The 19,263-nt window shown below is 43.7% G+C and overlaps 1 protein-coding gene across 1 annotated transcript in view; it reads right to left on the bottom strand.

Annotated features, from left to right (window-relative positions):
• RIC8A (RIC8 guanine nucleotide exchange factor A) overlaps window positions 1-18,376 on the bottom strand; it is a 44,658-nt gene extending 26,282 nt beyond the window's left edge. The window contains exons 1-2 of the mRNA XM_066607213.1: window positions 18,208-18,376; window positions 4,760-4,807 (exon numbers count right to left, since the gene is read on the bottom strand). Of these exons, the coding sequence (XP_066463310.1) occupies window positions 4,760-4,807; window positions 18,208-18,291 (132 nt within the window). The 5' untranslated portion in view covers window positions 18,292-18,376. The remainder of the gene's footprint in view (window positions 1-4,759; window positions 4,808-18,207) is intronic.
• Between the last annotated feature and the right edge of the window lie 887 nt (window positions 18,377-19,263).

Raw genomic sequence — 19,263 nt, 5'->3', positions numbered from 1 at the left:
TAAAGTTGGTATGAGGAAACGTATATAGGCCATGCAATGCTCCTCTGGGTAATAATGTAAACAAATGGGAGTTGGAAAAATTCCTACGAGGCGCTACACCATATATCTTATTTCCCAGAGGAGCATTGCAAATAACAATTATGGCTTATTTTTAGGATACGCATTTAGTCACTAAAACCCCACCGATCTATCGGAATGCAGGACAGTGGCACTCCGATATCTAACAAGACAAGTCCAGCCCAGCCAGCCCCATTCCTAAATACAGGCAAGTAATCAAGGTTATATCCTGGAAATCCCTTTAAGCATAGGAATGTCAAATTGATTCAGCAGATTCACGTGGTTCTGAATACAGTGGGTGAATTGTTTATTATTTACTTCAATTTACAAAAACCAAAAACTATTTGCCCAATACATCCAATGACCGTCCAACTGTAAATTAATCTGCCAATCGACGAACCATAAAATGAGACAAACGGACTCCTTAGGCCACTCTCACAGAGGCATTTATATTTTTTAGAGCGTTCAGCGGTCGTTTTAAAAGGCCAGCTAAAAACGCTGTACTGAGCCTTCATTGATTTCAATAGGGCTTCTCAGTCAAACGTTTTAGCAAAGCGTGTCTATCACGCGCTAAAACGAACGCTGTATGTTCCATTTCCGTGAGTTTGGCGTGTTTTTAACAGACTACATCACCCACTGCCATGAAAAAGTGAATTAAAAATGCTGTCAAACGCATTAAAAATAAAAAAAAATAAAAAAACAACAAAAATATGACTACACATCCAAAGTAATGAAGAAGACCTATAGAATATGCTGCAGAAGCTTAATCAAAGTAGAAAGGGATGGGCTATCTGCCTTCCAATTCTCTATCAGAAAGCTGGGACCATGAACTCATCTGACATAATTACATCACTGCACTTATGGGCGTTATTACCATTAAAGGGGTATACAGGATGCAGTATCACCTTCCAGGAAAACTATTAGTTCCTTAGAGGCAAAAAGGGGGGATTACTACTTTTTAAGGTGAGGAACAGTGGGCATTATTACTGCGCGGAAGCGCAAAGGGGACAACACGACTATCATATTATAGAGCACTTAGAAGATCACTATTACTCTGTGGGGTACAATAGATGGTACTTTTACTACATGATGCACTATTACCCGATACATAATATGGGGGAATACCTTTTGTGAACTCTGGAACTAATATTTTCAAGGCTGCCTTTTATTTGCACTAATTTGGGGTGGGGTGTAATTATAGTTATGACAACTATTATTTCTAAGACACAGTACTGAGGACATCAATTCACACAGCAAGTACAGTAATGGTGGCAGATGGGGCATCAGTAGGCACAGAATTGGGGAAAGGAGGATGAAAAGTTTGTGTGGATTGGGAAAAGGTTGGTGAGGTACTGGAAATGTGAGGAGCCCAAGATATAGGTGTTGCATATTTTGCAAAAGTAAGTTTTGGCTGGTAGAAGTCATCATGGTGGTAAGGGTCAGTTGGAAACGATGGAAAAAAAGTGAGCAACTCCAGTCAGAGAAGACATACATTTGTGAGTCAACAGATATTGCTGTATTGTAATCACTTCTTCACAGACACCCTGTAGATCGTATACCTGGTGTATACCACTATATGGTCACTGCGTGTTGGTAATATTGATCTTTGATGAGCTCTATGGTTAGAATGTGTGTCTACAGTTGTAAACATGCGTTATCTGGGTTGAGGGCCTAGTCAGGATGTCCCCCCCTCCACCCCACCACCCTTACGCTGAACCCTCAGCTACGCCTCTATGTTGCAGGGGGTCACTCCTGCATGGTGTGCAACTCAACCAGTTATATGTATCTGCACATATATATCTAATATGTCCACACAGAGACCTGCACAGCACTAGGGGGAGGGGTGCAGTCTACTGCTAGACTACTGTATTATGTTACCTCTTCCAGGTCCTCACGCTGCAATTCAAAGATTAGACACAAAAAAAAGTAAATCCAAGTCGAAAAAGAAAAAAGGGGGCACAGTGGGTCAAGTAAAAAATGTGACAACAGTAGGATGATGTGACATAAAGTACTGTAACCCATGGCAACCAAGAAACAGGCAGAACAGCACAAAAGGGCGAACAATAGCACAGTTTGTATCAAATATATCCAGAAAAGATGAATGATATGTCAGACACACCACAGGACTTATTAGATTAATTTCTTCCATTTCCTTCCAAAATGTCCAGGCTGTTGCACAGCCATGCTACCATAATGCTTCTGTTGGAGAATACTTCTGTAATATAGTGTATTATGGAGCACGACACAATTTATTTCTCTCACCGATTCTGAAATTAAAAAATTACTTCTTGTGCCTCCCTATAAAGTTGAAGAATAGAGGTACGTCTGCCCTATGCCAATATAGGGCATCCACATAGCAAGGATCCTAGTTTGGTAGTAGCGTTACCTGGCATGCAACCTGCTCAGTATAATGGGGGGGGGGGGGACAAACAACTGTTTTTGGGTCCTATTCTTTTTAATATATTAATGACCTAGTAGAAGGATTGCGCAGTAAAATATCAATATTTACAGATGACACAAATCTATGTAAAGATGTTAATTCAAGAGAGGACACAAGGCAGTTGCAAAAGGATCTGGATAAGTTGGGGGCAGAAAAGCGGAAAATTATGTTTAAGACTAATAAATGTAACATTCTGCACATGGGCAGAGGAAATACATGTCACCATTACACACTAAATGGGAAACCACTGGGGAACACTTACAGTTAACTAAAATCCCCAAGTTTCCATGTCAGCTTAACTGGAACAATCAGTGTCAGGCAGCTGCTGCCAAGGCAAATAGGATAATGGAGTGCATGAGAAGAGGTCTAGGAGCACATGACAAGAACATTGTTCTTCCTCTTTACAAGTCACTGGTCAGACCATACATGGAATATTGTGGACAGTTTTGGGCACCGGTACTCAAGGAGGACATATCAGAGCTTGAGCGGGTACAAAGGCGGGCAACTAAAATAATAATAGGAATGGGCGGACTACAATACCCATAGAGCATCAAAATTGGGATTATTTATTTTAGAAAAAAGATGGCTGTGGGGGGGGGGGGGGTGACCTAATAACTATCGATGGATATATCAGGGGACAATACAGAGATCTCTCCCATCATCTAGTTATACCCAGGACTGTGACTGTAATAAGGGGCGCCCGCTACGTCTAGAGGAAAGAACACCAACATAGAAGGGGGTTCTTTACTGTAGGATGAAGTGAGACTATGGAACTCTCTGCCTGAGGACGTGATGACAAATTCGATAAAAGAGAACAAGAGGGGCCTGGAAGTTTTTCTTGAGCGATACAATATTATGTAATAATCATTAATAACTTCAAGGGATTATTCTGATTGTCAGATTGGAATCCGGAAGGAATTTTTTCCCTTAAAATTGGCTTCTACTTCATTGGTGTTTTTTGATTCTTTCTGGATTAACATTGGGGGTGGGGGGATGGGGGTAATAGGTTGTACTGGATGGACAGATGCCTTTTTTCAGCCTTATATACTATGTTACTATGTTTAGCTCCTAAACGAGAAAGATCAGTAATTAAAGCTCTGAAAAGGAATACTATTAAAGGGATTACAGTGTCTCATGAAGATAGCAAAGTCCTGCATCTTATCACCAAGCAAGAGGACATAAACAAGTGTATTGCATCATAGCGAGGTAGTATATTGTATAGCAGATAAAACAACATGTTCTCAAAATAGTGGTCATCCGACACCACATACTGTAAGTGTCAAGTGGATGATAGGCAATCTGAAATGTGTTAGGACTTTCCGTCTTTTTGTTCCACTTTTCTCCTCTAAAAATGGAACAGAAAGTTTTGTGTTTTTCCCCATTGATTTTAATGGATTTTCAAAAAGTTGGAATGCTTTCAGTTTGCTTCCTTTCCGTTAAAAGGGGTTTTGCCATTACAAAAAAAAAAAATCCTATACTTACCTATTCCTTCCCAGGCAGTCTTCATACCATATCTCCTCCCCCAGATCTTCTCCTGGCTCCTCCAGTCCCCCCGGGTTCCTGTGATGTAGCATACATTCTCAGCATTCTGCTTCCTGCAGGCCAGTGTACGCTATGTCACTAGTGATGTAGTGTTCACTGCCTAGCAGGGAATGCCAAATCCTTGGCAGCCTGCTTTAGCGCACAGGCGCGGGGTTTCGCCTCTAGTTTTCATATAGTATACGTATGAACACTCGCGGCGAGACACCGCTCGTTCTTAGTCGCAGCAAAAGCCGGCATGCTAAAGCAGTTGCCAAGGATTTGGCTTTCCCCACTAGGCAGAAAGCTGAAGTGCAGAGAATGTATACTTCGGCACAGGAAGAAGAGGATCCAGACGACTTGCAGTGAGGTGACCCAGGGGACTAGAGGAGCTAGGAGAAGACCGGTGAGGTGAAGATCTGGTAAGAAGATTGCCTGGGGAGGAATAGGTAAGTATTTAAGTCTCCATTTACTAAATGGAACAAATAGTGCAGGCTGCCGTGTTACTTGTTCCGTTAAAGAAAAAAAAATCAAACAGAGACTTAACAGAATGAAAGCAAACTGAAAACTTTCTGCCTTCTTGAAAACCCATTGTAATCAATGAGGAAAAAGGGCAGCGTTTAATTTTATTTTAATTCAGCTTTTCTGCAAAAACTGCAGAGTCGGAAATCCTTAGTGCAGATGTAAATGAGCGCTTACTGAACACTGACAAATATTTTAACCTCCCTTAGAATGAATTCTCACCTTTCTCTGCTCCCTCTGTTCCGTATTGAAGAAGAAACATTGGGAATTCTGTAGGAGAAAAAGGAAATCATTAACTCTCGGAGATTACAAACAAGCAACATTATACTTTCCTCCCCACTTAAAAAAAAAAAATCATAATTCTTATTTATCCATCGTAGATGTCTAAGGGCTTGTTTTTGGGGGGTTTAGATGTATTATTCAATGGTACTATTTAATATGTACTGGGGGGAAAAAACGTTAAAAAAAAATTCTAAGTGTATTAAATTGCAATTCTGCCATCATTTCGCTAGGTCTTGTTCCTACATTATACACACTGCAGCAAAAAAAAATTTTCTGTCGCCATCTTTTGACATAACCTTTTTACATTTTTGTAAACTGTGCAGGACAAATAATGCGTTACTTTGATAGATCGGACTTTTACGGACACAGGGATACCAAATGTGTTTTTCTTAATTGTTTCTAAATTATGGGAAAGGCTGTGGGGGGGGGGGGGGGGGAAGAGAGGGCTTTTACATTTTATTTTTGGGTTGAAGCACTCCGCTCTGGTCATGTGTTCGGTAACTATAGCAGCAGTTTCACTTCTCAGCTATAAAGAAAAAGCAAAGATTGGAACAGTCCTTTAATTAAAGTGAAATTTGCTTTATTTGAAAAGTCACACCCATACCTAAATCCCTTTTATCATTAAAGACACATAATAAGCTTTATGATCTGGTCAAGCAATCTAATTTTCCTCAATCTTTGGCCCCCTGCACACGGGCGGTAATTCCGCAGCGGGATTTCCCGCAGAATTTCCGCCCGTGCCCGCCTGCATAGGATTGCATTACAAAACACAATCCTATGCAGACGGCCACGATTTGTCCGCGTTAAAACACGTGAGGAAAACAAATCGCGGCAAGTCCTATTTCTGCGAGACCTGCACAGAAATGTCAGTAGTGACGGGCCGGCTCCGCTCTGCGCATGTGCACATAGCAGAGACGGAAGACACCGGGAGCGGGTGAGCCATAGTCAATTTTCCCATATTAAGGGGTAAATTCATTCGAACTAAAAATACAGCAATCAGAATAAGGCTGCCTGTTCATGGGCGATGATCGGCCGCTGATAAATCGCTGGTGGATCACGCTATGTGAAACTTTCCATAGCGTTGCTATGGAAAGCGCAGTGCCGGCGTCCACGAGTGGAGATTCATAGCAATTCTCTGCTAGCAGGATTTAAATCTGTTAGATTGGCTCACCGCCGAGACCTGTCAGCGCTCCCCCTCCTCCCCCGCTGGTGATATTCCGCCTCGGACGTGAACGGGGGGGGGGGGGGGGCGCCTAAATCCATGGTTCACTGTTGCAATATTACTATTTTTAAGAAAGTCATCCAGGCCCCTCTTAAATTCAATGGATTTTCACAATATCTTATGAGAGAGAGTTCCATAGTCTCCCTGCTCTAACAGAAAAGAATCTCCTTCTATTATAATGACACATGAATTGTCAGCAATGGCAGATTGTAGTGACCCCTCAACTCTCGAGTTTCATTTTCACGTAAGGGAAGCAAAGTCCCTGTAAAAATATCCAGTAAAAGTCCTTTAATTAGAAGCCAATGGGGTTCTGACGAATTTTCTTGATTATTAAAGAATTTTTTTTTTTTTTTTTTTTTAAACAGAGGAAGTAAAAAGGCCTAAAGTAACTTTAAATCAGAGGAATTTCCTAATTGGGACTCTCTGCTGGGTTTCCCGGTGTGATGAATTCTCATGTTGGTAAAAATGTATCAGACTTTCCAGATTAGGAAATGTCAGTTTAGAGAATTCCAATACATTTTGGGCCTATTTAGATTAATACAAATTATATCTATGGCCTTTGGAGAACTAACAAAATAGATAAATATTGATTCTGGCAGGAATATGGCTGCCTGGATGAAGCAACAATGCTGAAGCATAACGTGTATGGAAGATTTCCGATATTTTTAGCACAAGCAGTCTAAAACAAAAACATCAGGGAAATCTAACTTAAGCCGCTTTCACATCTGCGCCCCAATCTCCGTACGGAGGTTCTGATCAGGCACAAAATACCGGAAGAAAATGCGCTGCATGCAGAGCCATTACATCCGGTAAAATACCGGACAGCTGAGCTGAAACCACATGGACCCCATTATAGTCAATGGGGTCCGTTCGTCGCTGTTCGGTTCCATCATAAGACGGATCAGTTCAGCCATGGAATTCCTATAACGGAGCAGAAAAACAGAACCCCCAGCGCAGATGTGAAAACAGGCTTAATTATGGGAATGATAATATTAAGTAGTAAGCCTACTGGCAGACAGCTACTGCGCGCACACACGGTAAACATAATCACATGGTATTCCGCAGTATACCGAGCGCCCTACTGGGAACAATTACACCTTGTTTATGAAGAAAAGATGTATCAGAGGCGAAGAATCAAAAATCCCGCCTGCCAGATGTGCGCAGTCTCTAGGCCAAGACAAAATGAATAAACATCACTAACAATGTGGTAGCCAGTTCAATTTTAACGCCATCTATATCTATATACACCAGCTGATATACCCGGCTTCGCCGGAGTTAATTTGGTGTAGGTGTTTACCTACATTCATGAAGTCATGGTTACTTCAGAGGTACTGAGGAATAAAATATGTATACACATAGAGGAGCGTTAGATTCTCCTCAGACTGCATGTACCGATGTCCCTCTGCAGAATGTGCCACCCCTACCACTTTCCTCACTTATTACCCTTTTATTTAAATTTAATCCTAGACTGGAGGTTGCAGACCCTACTTAGCCTTAAAGGGGTTGTCCCGCGCCGAAACGGGGTTTTTTTTTGTTTTTTTTTTAACCCCCCCCCCCGTTCGGCGCGAGACAACCCCGATGCAGGGGTTAAAAAAACAAACCGGAGAGTGCTTACCTGAATCCCGGCGGTCCGGCGTCTTCATACTCACCTGCTGAAGATGGCCGCCGGGGTCTGCTCCCTCCGTGGACCGCAGCTCTTCTGTGCGGTCCATTGCCGAGTCCAGCCTCCTGATTGGCTGGAATCGGCACGTGACGGGGCGGAGCTACACGGAGCCGGCATTCTGCACGAGCGGCTGCATTGAAGAGAGCAGAAGACCCGGACTGCGCAAGCGCGGCTAATTTGGCCATCGGAGGCCGAAAATTAGTCGGCACCATGGAGACGAGGACGCCAGCAACGGAGCAGGTAAGTATAAAACTTTTGATAACTTCTGTATGGCTCATAATTAATGCACAATGTACATTACAAAGTGCATTAATATGGCCATACAGAAGTGTATAGACCCACTTGCTGCCGCGGGACAACCCCTTTAAAGACATGCTCCATCCCTGCAGTCCATGGCCGCTTCCTTATGTACTTTACAGCCTTTCAGTATATGCAGATAGAGCTGAGGTAGATTCTCCTCAGTATATACACATAGAGGTCAGTTATAGTCTCCTCAGTATATAAACACAGAGGTCAATTAGATTGTTGTGCCAAATTTCACGCTTGTACGATAGCGAGAAGTTACATTACATAGGGGTGCACTTACTTTTGCAATTGGCATTGAATACTAGAGTTGTGGCTCCTTTGCTTTTCTTATTTAGGACCTAAAGAATGCTCATGCCAAATTTCACTCTTGTACGACAGTGGGAAGTTACATTACATAGGGGTGCACTTACTTTTGCAATGTGAATGCATCTATGAAAATCCATGTACTTTCATTGACTCCATTCATCGCATATCTCACGGTCGTAAATTGCATGAGCAATACGTGGTGAAATTACAGTCGTGTGAATGAGCCTTAACTCTGACCTTGTAAGGCCGTCTGCACATGGGCAGATTTGCATTGCGGAAACTGGAGCGGGCGTCAATTGCATGCTATGGCAGAACGCGATTTCCTCTACACAAGCGGAAATCGATTGCGATTTCCTGCTCGCGGAGGAGTAATTACAGCATGCTATGATTCTGTGTGGATTCCATGTGAACGGCTTTCATTGAAGTCAATGGAAGCCGTCCGACACGCGGCCCTTCCACAATCATCATTGCGGAAAGATCGCGAGAACCACATCATAGCCTAGCAATGGCGCGGCATAATCTGTACTGCGCATGTGCGCCGGCCGCCACATCCTCAGCACAGATTGTGAAGACTACCGACAGGGCACAGGGTTGGATTCCACTTGCGGAATCCGACTCAGCCATGTGCAGGCAGCCTTACTCATAACGACTAAGTAAAGCACAGCTTTAGGGCTTATTCATACAAGCCATATCTCGCATGAGCTTTGTGCGATGTGATGCCCACAAAATAAAAGCCACCCTTATGAATGAATTCCATCACACGAGCGATGCGCATATATATTTATATTATACATACATGTTGTATCTTTGGATAAGGCGTTCCGAGAGAACCCCCATTGTTTTCAATAATTCCCTAAAAGACTTCGCATTGTATCAATATAGCCTTCATTTATTGAATCCACTCTGGAAAAATGAAAGCTGCGTTGTCATTGGTTGCTATGGACAACAAGATGAAATGTACAACACATGGCGAACGCATTACCTTTATTATAAGAGCACCAAAATTAGACTGTACAGACAGCACAACATAAAATTCCACTACAGACAATGTTTCCTCCTGCCGCAGCTCTAAATATTTCATGATCTGGAAGTGGTTACATCCGACCCATTTTCGGCAGCACAAGATAATGCTGCCATCACTAGAATGATGGTCAAAATCTTGCGCACGTGTACTCTGGGGAGTGTTATGTTAGGAGCGCTGCTGGAGGAGATCTATGGTCTGCAGGAGTTAGGAGTACATCCAGACGTAGCAGAGACTTTCCACTGAGGATCAGTACAGGTTACTGCTAAATATTAAAAAGGGGAAAATTCATAGTGAAAATGAAGGAAAAAAAGGAGGTCTTCAGCAATCCAAAATTAACCCTTTCCAATCCAATTTGTATCCTGGTTTTCCTAGGGGGCTTACTCTTTTTCTGCCGTTATACAACAGCGCTATATGCTGGCTAAAGCCAGTACTGCACGAGGTGACACGTTGGATAGGCTCCAACAGCAGAGAGGCTGGCAATATACAGTAAGAGAACCCTGACGGACGTCTTTCAACACCGGAGCTGTACAGCCTTAAATCATAATGTCTTCAGAGATTAGACAGTGGATTGGAAAGGGTTAGGAGAGGCCAGGAAGAGGCCTGAGCAGACAGATGAAGGGGAACCAAGTAGTCAGCGGGAAAACATGGCTGGCGCCGTGAACAAGCAGAATGTAGCTCGTCAGTCAAATTGGTGGGATAAAGAGCGAACGCTAAGTGATATGTGATAAAGGTCATAAAGGTCATAAAATGCGAGAGAATTCGTCTCTCTTCACACAATGTTTTTTAATCCAACAGTAGCTCCATCTTGGCCTGTCTTATTATGCAGAGAGCTGCGTGGGATAGAACCACAGGCGTCAACTGCAGAGATGGCGACACATTGATCTCCGCTTCATGTGGCGTCTAGCCCTGTCCGTTGTTTCCTGCTCTTGTGTAAGCAGCATAAATTCTAAACCTGGTGGTAGATGCTCTTTGAGGGTATGTTTACATGGGGTGGAAGTGCTGCAGGAGGTCCGGGGCGGAAATTCCGTGGCACTTCCACATCCAAAACAGTTAAAATCCAAATTATTGGTGCACATTTTTACTCAAAAGTACGAAGTCTTTGGCTAGCAGCGCACTCCTTGACCCGGTGGCGAAAAGATAGGACACGCAATGCGGTGCGGGAAATCATTGCTCGCGTATATGACTCAAATGACTCACGTGAAACGTGGGGGTCTCGTAATGCACAAATCTTACGCACGTTTCTCGGCCGTGTGAAACTGGCCTTAGGCCATATTTGAGAGAGGGTTAGGTGGGCCACTATTGATTTCAATGAGAGCTGCGCCTGCAATTACGAGCACCGGCCACTACACAGAGGTCGGAGCAGCAGCTTCCACTCCAACCCCGCTGTATCCTAGCAGTGACAGCTGATGCTGCCTGGGAATCTCCTTTAACAAATCCCAGTAAGGTCAGAGAGTGCACGCCACGCCATCACCTCCTCCATATACCGACCACTGTACCTGTCCTGAAGCCATAAATTTCCAGTGTAACCAGCAGCGGTAGGCCCTCTGTCCACAGCAGTAAACCGCCGGCGAATCGCGCTGACCGACGCTTCCCATAGCATTGCTATGGAAAGCGCCGGCACCTGTCCACAAGCGGAGAATCATTGCGATTCTCCGCTCACGGCGGGCAATTTGCAGCATGCTGCGAATTGCCCTGAATTCCCCACGGTCAGCGGCTCCTTCTTCCGGGCGGCAGCTCCCGCGGCGGAGCTTCGCCGGGGGATAAAGCATCGCCTGTGGACAGCCGGCTGTAAAGTAGTTATTTAGTTGGGATCTGCTGTCATTACTTGTAGATAAGAGGTATGGCAAACAACATCATCTGCAACTGGTTGTCTACTCGAAAACTAATCCCCCAGCGGTCTAAGTCTATATGCCAAATATAGAGGAAACTTTGTCAAACAGATAACAGAGCAATGTCTGTTTTGATTATTAATAGCGAATATTTTAGTACGGGAATTCTGTCTCATCGCCGTTTGCAGCACCTGTGACCAAGCCTGTTTGCGCCTTAATGACCAAGCCAAATTTTGTCACTTTGACATAGAATAACTCCATTAAGGTTTTGCATATCTAAGCAATTCTCACATTGTTTTTTCGCCACAAATTGCACTTCATTTAGATATTAAAAATAGACCGATAGAATTTGTATATATTTATTAAAAGCGCCAAACTTGGGAAAATTTTAAAAAGAAAAATTGTAATTTTTCTTACATTTTCAATTGCAATATCTTAAATATGTGGAAACATACTGCACACATTTTTGATAGGATATATATTTCCATCTGTTTGCTTTATTCTGGATGCACATTGGAAAAACTGTAGTTTTTTTTTAACCATTTAGGAGACGTACAAATTCATAGGTGTCAGAATGATAGATACCCCCACACCCCTTAATGTATTCCCCGAAGGGGTGTCAGGAGTATTTTTACCCCACAGTTTATTTTCAGGAATTAATGCAATTTAGAGGAGAAAAAATACAATTTCATATTTTTGCAAATATATCATTTTAAAGGCAGGTTTTCTTTCTATAGTGCACATGAAGATTAGGATTTACACCCCAAAAAGGGTACCCGTTTGTCCTGTGTTCAGAAACATACCCATTGTGGCCCTAATCCTATGTCCGTATGCACAACGGGGCCCAAACCGAAAGAAGCAGCTGGTGGCTTTCAGAACAGAGATTTTGCTTAAAGGGGTTGTCCCACGCCGAAATGGTTTTTTGTTTTTTTTTGCATAGGCCCCCCGTTCAGCGCAGGACAAACCCAAGGGATATGTTGAAATTTAAAAAAAAATTTTACTTACCCGAATCCCCTCTCTGCAATTTCTTCCTTCTTTTCCTCCAAGATGGCCGCCGGGATATTCACCCACGATGCACCGCGGGTCTTCTCCCATGGTGCACCGTGGATGTCTTGCGTTCCATTGCTGATTCCAGCCTCCTGATTGGCTGGAATCGGCACACGTGACGGGGCGGAGCTACGCGATGACATGTAGAAGGGGCGGAGCCAGAACGTCGCTCGTGCCCGGACCGACCAGAAGGGAGAAGACCCTTCTGCGCAAGCGCGTCTAATCGGGAGATTAGACGCTGAAATTAGACGGAGCCATGGAGACGGGGATGCTAGCAACGGAGCAGGTAAGTGAATAACTTCTGTATGGCTCATATTTAATGCACGATGTATATTACAAAGTGCTTTAATATGGCCATACAGAAGTGTATACCCCCACTTGCTGCCGCGAGACAACCCCTTTAAAGGTGTTTTAGGCCCCATAGCATACTTGTAGAGCCCTTGAGAGGCCAAAACGACATAGAACCCCCACAAATGACCCCATTTTGAAAACTAGACCCCTTAACGAATTTATCTAGGGGTGTACTGCGTATTTTGACCCCACAGGTTTTTAATGAATCTAAGCAAAGCAAAAAGAAAAAAAATTCAGATTTTCCATTTTTTGGCAATTGTGACATTTTAATAACAGTTTTTTTTTTTTGTACAGCACACGTGTAAATGAAGACTTGCACCCCAAAATGGATACCCCCATTCGTCCCGTGTTCAGAAACATTCCCATTGTGGCCCTAATCTCCTTACTGGACACATGGCTAGGCCTATAAAGTAGGGAACACCCATTGGATTTCAGAGCACAACTGAATGAATTCCAGGCCCTATTGCTCACTTGTGCAGAAAAAAAAAAATATAGACTCCCTTCCGATCCATGAAGGCATGTGAAACATTAACTTTTTAAAAACTTTTCTGTGATCGCCGGCATCCATTGGATACCGGCGATCACGGGCCTGGGGACCGCCCACCATGACATCTCCAGCCTCCTACCTTCAGTAGCTGGGAGCCAGGAGATTTTAAATGTCCCGTATCGATCTGGTCTTCTGCACATGAGTCAACATTTTTCCTTTGGCGCGCTCATGCGCAGAAGGGATTATTGAGGTCCTAGATTTAGGTTAGGCCATCAATAATACGTCTGTAACCCAAGATCCACGCAGATCAGGCCAGTGTGCTGATGCACTGAGTTAATTTCTGTAAGAAGCAGACAGCTCTGTTCTCACTACAGTGGCCAGGCATGGTATTACAGGGAAAGTTCTCATTCATTTCAGTGGGAACTTTGCCTGTAATTCCAAGCAGCGAGAATGGAGCCATCTGCAGAAATCAGCTAAGTTTACAAGCACACTAGCCTGGCAAAAAGCTGATTGGCAGGGGTCCCAGGTGGTAGACATGTGCCAATCTTCTATTGATGACCTATCCGGCAGATAATCCAATAATAGATTATAACTGGACATCCCCTTGCACTGCACAAAAATCCCATGTGGAATCGCAGGGAAGGAGCAAACTGTGAGCATCAAAATTAAATGCACTTGTCAATAACAGAGTGAGAATTCCTTATCCATTTCTGTAGCCAAGCTGCCCCGGAAACATCTGATATGATGGACTTTGAAAGCCCAAATGGGAATTCTACACTCAGATGGCACCATCAGCTCTATCATTGAATCACATTATCTAAACCCACATGGTTTTCCCTCTTCACCTAATTAACGCAACGCATCTTTCATACACAGTACCAGATCTCATGCGGAGCCCATTAATCATATGGTGGAAAACCCATTAAAAGTCTTGTGTGCCTAGACATGAATAATAAATTACTGGACTTCGGTGATAGGAATAGAAGAAAATATCTGCAAGTGTACCGCACTTATTACTCTGCAGTACGAAAAGCAATGGCTAGGGATCTTGAGACTTTAAGTTCTATTACAATTAGGGTTACAATCTTGAAATTAGATCCATACTAAAGGCTAATATACAGGGCGCAGTTACAGCTCTGGAACCGTATATTTAGTGCCAAGGAAGGAATTGGATCAAGTTCTATGTGTTCAAGGAAACTAAAAAGTGACCTATGCAAACCAATTAAAAGTCACTTTAGCCTGCAATTAGCTCATCTAATTTCCCCCTACCCCATGAACATGCTGTTTATTTTGTTCCCCGAAAGTGCACCGATTGTTGGGACCCACACTACACGGTTATTACAGGGGTAAGCTGCCAGAATACGCTGCATGGAAAAAAAAGGGTTGGTGGCAGCAAGCTATCCAGAGCAAAGCCCATTTATTGCTCTCCACTATGGCCAACAGAGAGGTTCCTAACAGGGGAACTCGACGCCATGACTCCATATGCCCCAATGTGAACAGTCCCTGTAAATAAAGGACAAGAGCTTTTATGGGCGATATTCCAACGCAAGTTCCATCTAACTGCGCTATGGACGGAACTCACACAGGAAAGGTATCCATTCATTTGAATGGGTCCATGTATACAAGCAATTTTTCATCAGCCCCATGGTCCAAATTTGAAAAATTCGCTGCATGTCCTAGTCTCGAGTGAGACTAGGACGTGTAATGTGTGGTATCCCACACATCAGGCGGCACACGGATGGGGTTAGGTGTCCAATGTGAGTTGCGCCTAAGACTCTCAGGAGCAGCTTGCTCTCTGCCGTGTGAATACAGCCCAAGGAGTGAGCAGTTACAAGTTGCCTAATGTGTTTGATTGACAGTGACCATAAGGAACGGCCACACATGGTGGGTCCACTGCAGATTTCCAGTACAAGAATATACACAGTAGCTTCAAATCTCAACCACATGCTGCAAAATTGACTAGGCAGTGTGGATTTTAAATCCACAGCATGTAAATTAATGCTGTGGATTTTCAATACAGATCTCTCCCTTTGAAACACAAAGAAAAGAGTTTGCTACATTTCCAGAACAAAATCTGCAATAAAACGACACCATTTATTGCAATTTTTGCCACTACAGATTTTCCGCAGGTTTGCTGTGGAAGATCCACTTTATGAGAACTCACCGTTCAGCTGACCACTGGTGCCAACAATGTGCCACAATGTTATTATCAGAGGTGTAGAATCTGCAGAAGTCAATTCTTGGAGAGAAGGATGGGAGGAAGCACCAAACTGCTGTTTGATATAATTGCTAAATAGGGCTCCGCATTTTCATCACGGCTGCACTTTAAAATCCCATCTTGGCATCTCTAAGTGGTTCTGCATGGTATTAATCTAATCACCCATGGATGTCATTCTGGTAATCATCTGCTGCAAAAGTATTCCAGTCTGTTGACACCAGTGTCATGGCTTCCACTCAACATGCTGCCATGTCGGATCTGGTTTCTGACAAATCCCAATGAATCTTGACAGATCTCATTAACTTATGAGTTCTGTCAGGTTTCCACTGTGAATACTTTGGACAGCAACAACAGTGCTTAGGAGATATTGTGCAAACTGTCATCTCTCACAGCATTCAGATATGTTTAGGGGTAAAGGCGAACACCACGAAAAACTCAGATACTACTATAGTTCACCGCAATACCTTTACCTTGGGTAAGGGTCTGTTTAGACTGCCGATTTGCCATGTGAACAGTGTCAGAGTTCACTTGGGCAGCCCATTTATACCGGCAGATACATTGTTGGCTCACGAGAAGTAGTTCAGTCGTTCACATTCAGTGTATAAGTGAGGACGACTGAACGATTGGTATTTAAACCAAACGAATAGTGAACGAGCCAATGAAGAATTTTATGCCTGCATAAAATGAATGATGAATGAAAAGTGAAGGATTTTTCATTCAATTGTTGTCTGTATTTATACTGAACGACTATTGCTCATTTGAAACACAATCATTTTGTATAATTCGACCCTGTGCCTCGCCGTCGGACATGCACAGTACAGATTTTTTTTTTTAAACTCCTGCTTTACCCGCGGAATCCGCCGCCTGTCTGCAGTGTCAACTGCGGACGGGCGGCGGGACAGAACGGCTTCCATTGACTTCAATGGAAGCCATCCGTGCGGGAACCACAGTAAAATGGAGCATGCTGCGATTTTTCATCCACGAGCAGAAACTGCAATTGATTTCCGCTCGTGTGCATGAAGAATCATTTTTCAATAGCATGCTATCGAGGGTTAATGCTGCGGAATCCCGCTCCAGATTCCGAAGCACAAAACCGCCCATGTGCATGAGGCCCAAGATATGGGAAGTGTTTGGTGGAGGCCTCATGCTGCATAATTGGTTTAGGTAGTTTTCACATTTGCGCTGAAGGCTTTGTTCAGCGCCCCTGGTTAAAAAAAAAGTCCAGACAGAACAGTGTAACATGCTGTACTATCTTGTCTGGGAAGATGCCGGAAGGTTGAACAGGAGTCGGATGGAACCTATCATAGTCAATGAGGGTCTTTCTGACACCACTTATTTCCATTAGGTAACTTTCAGACAAGTAGATTTAAAATTCGTACTTGGTCTGTATTTTGCAGACTGTAATAAGGAACTAATGTAAATCTATGTATCTATTCATATGGCCATTTTTTTTTTCTTAAGTGCCGCATGACCTATTTTTGTCCATTTTTGCCCCAATATTAGTATTTTCTAAATGGGCAACTATGAATCTGTATTTGTCCAGTAGAAAATAAAACCAAGGACAGCTAATATGGAGGCAAATACCGATCCCATACTGATGACATGTAGATGTCATGTCATCTGTAACACGCCTGTATTCTGGACCCGTATTAAAGACCTGTTACAATACGCTTGTTAAAACTGGCCTTATAGGACGGACCTGGCATTCTATTCTCCTGCTACTATGACGGAAAGAGGGGAAAACAAGTGCCAGCGGGTGGCATGGAGGACGCACACTGGTTACCACTATTTCTTTTTGCAACAGTAATTAAACAAAAGTCTCATTGATGAAACTGGAGGGGCTGAAAACAGCAGCAGGCGGGGTCCGGCATAGTTTTCAGCTTTTTTATTTATTTTTTAAACACGTTGAAAAGAACCAAAAAAAAAAAAACTTTACAGATGGGTCACATTGCCACCCTGAAGTCCCACACACTCATATCTGTCAAAAAGTGGTGCTTTATAAATATGGGCGTTCCACCAGAATACCACTATTTAAAAAAAAAAAAACTTTCTGGCCAAAAACTACATAGACACAAGTATTAATCTGCACCATTTTAGCTGCAGGGTCAAAAATATTCTTATTCGAGCATGAAGTACTATAGGGGGACAGAATATTGCAGCTATCTGTACTAATCAATGCATTTTAATGCTCAGTGGACCTCCACTTTAAAGGGATTGTCCAGTTGAAAACTTTTGAAGATCTATCCTTAGGATAGGTCATCAATGGTACATCAGCAGGGGTCCGTTGACTGGGAACCCTGCCAATCAGTTGTCTGCTGAGCTAATGCACTGAGCTGATTTCTGCAGGAAACAGACAGCTCCGTTCCCACTGTAGTGGTCAGGCTTGGTACTGCATGCAAAGTTGCCATTCATTTGAATGCTGTGGAAACTGAGCTGTGTGCTTCCTGCAGAAATCAGTTCAGTGTATAAGTGCAAGAACAGCTGGTTCTTGTACTTAGGTGGGGGTCAGGTGGGGGTCCTGAGCGGCAGACCCCACCTGATCTACTATTGCTGACCTATCCTGAGGATAGAACATCAATAGTTTTCAACTGGAAACCCCTTTAGGGCCCATCTACACCTGCAAGGACCAAGCTATTACAAGTTTAGCGATACCACTGTGATAGCAGGGCTCTTCTTTACACGTAAGATCTTTATCGCCACTGTCCACCCCATCAGAGGAGTTCTACATTACTACTCACCCATAACACACAAGCTGGAGAGCAGGGACAATACTAGAGGACATTTCTAGGACTTTACTCATGCTTTGCTTGCATTCAGTAAAGAGTGCAGAAAAAATAAAGAGCTTAATGTAAATAGGATCTGCATGCAATTCCCTCCACCCCCAGTTGTAGGGTTAGAAGCAAACAACCCCCTGCCTCCTCCCTGCATCCCTTACCTCCTTGTTATACTCCAGCAAGGCTTTCTGCACCAGCTCCTGCTCTCCAGTCTCCAGCTTGTCTAGGATGGCATCCAGATCCATGGCTGGGAGGGCAGAGTGTGTGCCTGCTGCTTGCCCTGTGCTTGCAGGAAGTGGACCAGGCTTAGCTTCTCTTCCTTCGACTCAGCCCTGGCACGGTGACGTCACGGGGCGGGGCTTGCCCGGGCTCAGCTGTCAATCATCGGCGCAGCTCACATCTCAGGGAACGTGTGCGGCTCCGGGCACAGGGCGAGCAATGTGCTGCTGCTGCTGTCATAATCACATGCTGGCATTAACCTGTGGATCATGCACAAGTCTGACGATTGTGGCGACAGCCTGGGGACTGGAGCCCCCTGCGACTGGACATAAGGGCCCCCCACTGGGGACACTGCCCAATCTCAGGGTGTGCTAGAAGGGTCCCCTTTAAGGCCGGTGTCTTTTACTGTATTTTTTTGCGAGCATGCACTCTTTTTTTTAATGGTCAATTAGGTTGAACTAGTTTACTGTGCGATTTTTAATAATAGGACCTGTTGCTTTGAATTGCGCGTGTAAGAAATGCATGTGACTGACCCCATTGACATCAATGGCTTCTATTGACTCGTAGTGCGCGTGCAAATTTTGCATGCGTATTAGGGCTCATTCACACGGGTGTAATGTCACCGCGTATTACGCTGTGAATGGAGGCAATGAAAGTCTATAGACAGCCCTTGAAGGCTGCGTATTGAAATGCTGCCCCTTCGCAATGCCTGTGAAGCGACAGCGCTTAGGGTGGATTCACACGAGCATATGCGTACATACATGCACATAAATCCGCGTGTTAACGTATGTCCAAAAACACGTGAATGCAGGTCCGTGCAGCATTGCTTTCAATGGGGCGATGGCTGCTGCCGGCGGCCCCATTGAATGCAATAGGATGCTGGTAACCCCTGCAGTCATTTTCAGGGAAGGGCTTGAAATATAAGCCCTTCCCTGAAAATCATTCCTGCTTTGTGTAAAAAAAAAAAAAAAAATATATATATATATATATATATATAT

This window comes from Eleutherodactylus coqui, chromosome 6 (assembly GCF_035609145.1).
Source record: "Eleutherodactylus coqui strain aEleCoq1 chromosome 6, aEleCoq1.hap1, whole genome shotgun sequence".
Lineage (NCBI taxonomy): Eukaryota > Metazoa > Chordata > Amphibia > Anura > Eleutherodactylidae > Eleutherodactylus > Eleutherodactylus coqui.
Note: the sequence above shows the minus strand (reverse complement) of the source record. Positions and strands in the feature narration are given on the sequence as shown.